The sequence below is a fragment of the Carcharodon carcharias genome, chromosome 2 (genome assembly GCF_017639515.1).
Source record: "Carcharodon carcharias isolate sCarCar2 chromosome 2, sCarCar2.pri, whole genome shotgun sequence".
Lineage (NCBI taxonomy): Eukaryota > Metazoa > Chordata > Chondrichthyes > Lamniformes > Lamnidae > Carcharodon > Carcharodon carcharias.
In genome coordinates, this window is record NC_054468.1 from 57236644 (window position 1) to 57242643 (window position 6000).

Below are 6000 nucleotides of genomic sequence, written 5' to 3' on the forward strand. Positions count from 1 at the left end.
TACTCCAGCTAAAGGACAAAGCAGCCCAATTGATTGGCACCCCATCCACAAACATTCACTCCCGCCACAACCAGTGCACAGTGGCAGCAGTGTGTACCATCTACAAAATGCACTGCAGGAACTCACCAAGGCTCCTTGGACAGCACCTTCCAAACCCACAACCGCTACCATCTAGAAGGACAAGGGCAGCAGACAGATGGGAACATCACCACCTGGAAGTTCCCCTTCAAGCCACACACCATCGTGACTTGGAAATATATCGCTGTTCCTTCATTGTTGCTGGATCAAAATCCTGGAACTCCCTAACAGCACTGTGGGTGTACCTACGCCATAGGGACTGTAGCGGTTCAAGGAGGCAGCTCATCATCACCTTCTCAAGAACAAATAGAGATGGGCAATAAATGCTGGCCTAGTCAGTGACGCCCACATCCTGTGAATGAATTTTTTAAAATGTGAAGTTAAGTATGAGACTTAGAACAGAAGGCAGGATAAACTCTGAGTTGTGAGGCTGTGGAATTTACTTTCAGGTTTAGTGGCTAAGGCAGGAATTTTGTTAAACACTTAAGAATAGCTAGGAAGGTGTATGAAAGGGAAAGGATGTTTAGGATATGGGAAAAGGGTGGATAAATGTTACTTGAACTATTTGCTTAAATGAAGGGTAAGCACCAACATGACCTCATTGGGTCTGCTGGCCTTTTTGTTGCAACTTCAATGTAACATATTTGTGGAATCATACTAATTGATCTAATTTAGCCCTAGCTCATAACAATATTCAGCATCAGGCATGACACACAAACTTGGCTCTTAAATAGCTGACCAGTCTGTGAAGTGGCAAAGAAAAAAGAGCAACATCATTGCTACCTCAAGCACAAACTTTGTGTGCTACTGCTTTCTGAAGCAGAAAACAAGCTAGATTGGGTGTACGCATTGTTTGGGTTTATGAGAAATGAAGAACGAGTGCTGGTAACTGCATGAGAAAGTGATTGAGGGAGGCAACCAGAAGGGGAATAATTAAGAAGGCAAATGGAATGCTATCCTTTACTATAAGAGGAATTGAACATAAAAGTTAAGGATGTTATGCTTCAGTTATTTAGGGCATCTCGAATATTGTATGCAGTTTTGGTCTCCTTATTTAAGGAAGGATGTAAATGTGTTGGAGGTTTACTAGATTGATACCGGGAATGAGCAGATTGTCTTATGAGGAAAGGTTGGACAGACTGGGTTTGTTTCCATTGGAGTTTAGAAGAGTGAGGGGTGACTTGATTGAAGTATATAAAGTCCTGAATGGTCTTGACAAGGTGGACGTGGAGAGGATGTTTCCTCTGGTGAGTGGGCCCAGAACTCGGGGCACTGTTTTAAAATTGGGGGTCGCCTTTTAGGGCAGAGATGAGGAGAATTTTTTTCTCTCAGAGGGTTGGGCAACTTTGAAAATCTCTGCTTCCGAAGGAGGTGGAGGCGGGATAATCGAATATTTTTAAGGCAGAGGTAGATAGATTCTTGCTAGGCAAGGGAATCTAAGATTATCAGGGTAGTGAGAATGTAGAATTCAAAACACGAACAGATCAGCCATGAATCAGCAGGCTCTAGGGGCCGAATGGCCTACTCCTGTTCTGTTTTGTATGTTCACATAAAGGAGGATAGAAAGAAAGGGACAGAGATGGCAATGAGAAAAAACTGGGAAAGAGAAAGAGAAAATTAATCAGAAAGGGGAAAGGAAGATTAACTGATAAAGTTAAGTGAGAGAAGCAACATGAATGAGAGAGGGGATGGAATAAGAGGACAGACGGAAGGAGAATGAAAAGGAAATGTGAGGGAAATAGAGTGAGACAATTTTGAGGGAGATTCTGAGAAACAGGCAGAGAATGAAAAGGAGTGGGAGGATAGCAAAAGAAAAAGAACGGAAATGAGAATGAGAAAATGCCATTGAGATGCCAAGAAATATTTGGAAACTAGGAGCATTTTAATTATAGTCTGAACATAATGCCTTGACAGTATGGTTTTCATTGCCTTTTGCAGTAGATAGGAACACCTCATGTTTTCAGAGTGTCACCAGCAGGATGAAAGGGTAATTGTTAGTTTTGTGGTACGCTTTCCCATTTATGACATACATAGGATGCTAGTTTCAGTTTCTGGTCTGTTTATAGAGTTTGCCATTTTGCTCTGAACTGAAGTTAATGCCATTGGAACACAGTTACATTGAAATAATTCCTCTGGCATCTTTGAAAAAAACTGGTAAGCCTTCTAAATACAAATGGAGAGCCTGACAACTAAGGGACCAACCATTTAGGACTGGGATGAGGAGAAGATTCTTCACTCACATGGTTGTGAATTTTTGAAATTCTCTACCCCAGACAGTTGTGTATACGCCAACGTTTAATAATATTTAAGGCTAAGATAGACAGATCTTTGGACTCTCAGGGAATCGAGGGATATGGGGAGCAGGTGGGAAAGTGGAGTTGAAGCCCAAGATCAGCCATGATATTGAATGGAGGAGCAGGCTTAGTGGAGCCATCCTGTTCCTACCTCTTGTGTTCTTATGTTCTCACTTGTGCTACGTCCAAAGAAGTGTCATACATTTATCTGTATATAGAAGGTGAACGTTTAACAAAAATGTGTGAAAATGTTTTGCGCTTATTGGAGGTAGTATTGGGGGAACTACTCCCTCTTCCTCAGGTGTAATGTCATTTTTGGAAAAACAGAATTTTCTTGACAGGGTCATGAATTAGCAATATTTGTTATGAATGGAAAATGTCACATGAGACGTAAGCATTGTAATAAAAATTCTTAACGGCATCTCTCAAATTTTGGAGTCCTGAATTCCAACTGTGGCATATGGAGAGGATCTGAAAAATGTTGGGTACTTCAGCAACAATAAAGTTTATATTATGCGTTCCTCTTTTATAATTTTTAACTTAATGTAGATTACTCACGTTTATTTTAAAGGGTCGAAGAGAGAAGTGACTACCAAAAGGCGAGAAAGAAGTCTGAAAATGAGGAGAAAGAAAATGTAACCCATCCAAGGAAAAACAGAAGTGCCTACCGTTGGAAGCTCATCCATAAAAACATTTCAAAAAGTCTTAAAAAGAATGATGATGCATGTGATATGACTACTTTGTAAATTTTGATCACTGTAACACCACAGGTATTGGTTTTCAGGATCACATAATTACTTTTCTGAACATTAAAAAGCCAGGCTTACAAGATCAATATCCCATTAGACAGTGAACAGCTCTTCCTCAGGTGTACACTCTCACATTAAAAGAAACATTTAAAATTTCAGTGAAGCTGAATTTCGACAGATTAACCAAATGTTCTTGAATGTGATATAACCTATGCTACAACTTAGACAACTCCATGTGGATGTTGTTAGATATTATATTGTTTGTACATTAAGATTGGATAGCCGCTTTAATAGATACCCCCAAAATCAATATTAACAAATGTAACAGAAAATCTATTGTCATTTGTAAAATATAGTATTGCAAAGTGGGACTTAATATTAATTGACTGCAGTAGAAATATTTCAAAGAAATAAGACTACAATAATACAAAGAGTCAAATTTATAACAAGATTAAGTGGGCCTTTGATGTGCATTTACAAATTATAGCAGATTTGTTGTAACAGTTTTTAGATAGAATCTTTAAACTGTGATGACAAAACAGCTATCAGTATGAAGTTACTATCACAGTTTCTACATGATCTGTGAAATGTAATACAGGATGTTACTTAACACAGAACAAGAATGAAAGGTTTTTTATATATAAAATGTAAATGGAAAATTATAATCTTATACAGTATTTTAATATAAGGTACAAAATGCTACTGTATTTGAAGGGGAAACACTGCTGCTGACTATTGTAACACTATGTACCAAAATAAACCTCAAACAAGATTTTACTGAAAAAAATGAAGAAACATACAGTGGCTCTGTATTAATAGCAAGTTGCAGAAAGTCCAAATAGAAAATGTACACAGTTTGAAAGCTGCAAAGTAAAATGCTATGTTAAACATCTCAAATGTTTGAATACAGTAAGCATAAACATGATTCGAGAATAAGACAATAATTATTTCACATTGTTTCATTCTAAGTGCTAAAATATTCTTCAATCTGATTAAACCTACAGTATGACTTACACAACTGAGCAATGGGCAATGGGAGTAATTCAGGTAGGCTATGACAATTCTAAGTACATTGAAATTCTATGGTTGCTTTTCTGAACAGTGCTTTCTTTGCCAAGGTCAGTAATATGAAGCATTGCAAATTTTGATGTCTTGCAGGAATTGCCAAACATCAAATGCAAACTCACAATTAAACAAATGTAATTCAAATTAGTTTGCTTGTCTCATCCAGTGACTTGTTTGTTACTTTGGTTATCAAAGAATGATATTAAATATGTGGTTCATGAAAACAAATACCTGGTGGAACTGGTCAGTGGAGTTGGGAACTAATTTGTATAGTTAAAATACTTCTACAGCCTCAATTCTCTTCTACATGTCAGAGTTTTTTTTCTATATTTGGAAGTAAAAGCTTCAAAATCTAACAAACTAAAACTAAAACTCAAATCTTTGCTCAAATTATATTCCACCAATTTTTGTCTCATATCCTTTAAGTTATCATGTGTTAGTCCCTGGCTAAGTAGACTAGCAGACAATCCAAAGGACGAGTATTCTCATGATTCAGAGCTTGTGTAATAGAGATCTAATCAGCGTGAAGTCATATCTTATTACTATGTGAGAAGCAACATTGGTATAATAATCTGCCACACCACAAAGTTACAAGTTACAACCACTAAAATATAATTATTGTTTACTACACAAATTTCAACTTATTTCTCCCAATTAATAGCGATTGTGTTGAGCAGTGTGCAAACACTTGTCGAAAATTAACTATTTTCTTTCTGTGTGACAGCTATGATTCTGACTGTTATATCAATAACCTTGACTTGGGTGTGCAGAGCATAATTTCAAAATTTGCAGATGATGTAACTTTTGAGGAGGATAGTGATAGGCTTCAAGAGGACATAGACAAGCTGGTGGAATGGTCAAACATGTGACATGAAATTTTAATGCAGAGAAGTATGAAGTGATATATTTTGCTAAAAAGAATCAGGAGAGGCAATATAAAATAAATGGTATGATTCTAAAGGGAGTGCAGGAACAGTGAGACCTGGAGTTTAATATGCACAAATCCTTGGATCTGACAGGACAGGTTGAGAAGGCAGTTAATAAGGCATACAGCCTTAAAGCCTCTGGGCTTTATAAATAAAGGCATGGGGCTGGATTTTTATTCTTGATGTGGTGGAGGAGGTTGTGAAAATTCCTGGCTCGGCCCACTTGTCTCGGCAAAAAGTGCCTACGAGGATGGGATTCTCATTGTGGGGGAGCAGGTCAGGTGGCACTCAGGCCAGCTGACCAAGGAAAAAGTTTGGAGGCAGCTACAGGGGCTGCTGGGTGTAGATGCAGGCTGATTAAAAGGCTCGCCTAGGTTCTGTAGGACTTCATCCCATCCCAATTAAATTGAAAATGGAAAGGCCTGCCGGCCCTCACATACTCCCCATGCTCCATCCAGGCTACCTCTTGCCCCTTACTCACCCCCATCTACACCAAGCTACACCCCCCAACATCCACTGTGGCCCCTCATGCCCCCCATGTCAAACTATGGCAGTTTCAAGCTTATTTACCCACGATACACTGAATGCAATGAACCTCATAGTGACAATACGATGTGTAAAAAAAGCATCATTCATCGACAGCTTTCCACTTTCTTAAAATAAAACTCCATCTTACTATACCCCAATAAAAATGTCAATCATCCAGACCCTTTAAAGTATTAATAGCAGAAACTGCAAGCACTTGAAACCTCTTTATCTTGTGTAAATAAACATTGGCTCTCTGATTTTTCTGTCAGTTTCACAGTTGTCAAGCAGTGTTTTTTCTGGGATTCAGATGTTTCAACAGCCTAATGGATTCCTGGGCTCTCAGCCAAAGTTTGTTACTCT

The 6000-nt window shown here is 38.4% G+C and overlaps 1 protein-coding gene across 1 annotated transcript in view; it reads left to right on the top strand.

Moving 5' to 3' along the window:
• LOC121287416 (transient receptor potential cation channel subfamily V member 6-like) overlaps positions 1-3118 on the top strand; it is a 150061-nt gene extending 146943 nt beyond the window's left edge. Inside the window, exon 15 of the mRNA XM_041205280.1 lies at positions 2944-3118. Coding sequence (XP_041061214.1) covers positions 2944-3118 — 175 coding nt within the window. The remainder of the gene's footprint in view (positions 1-2943) is intronic.
• Positions 3119-6000: the final 2882 nt, after the last annotated feature.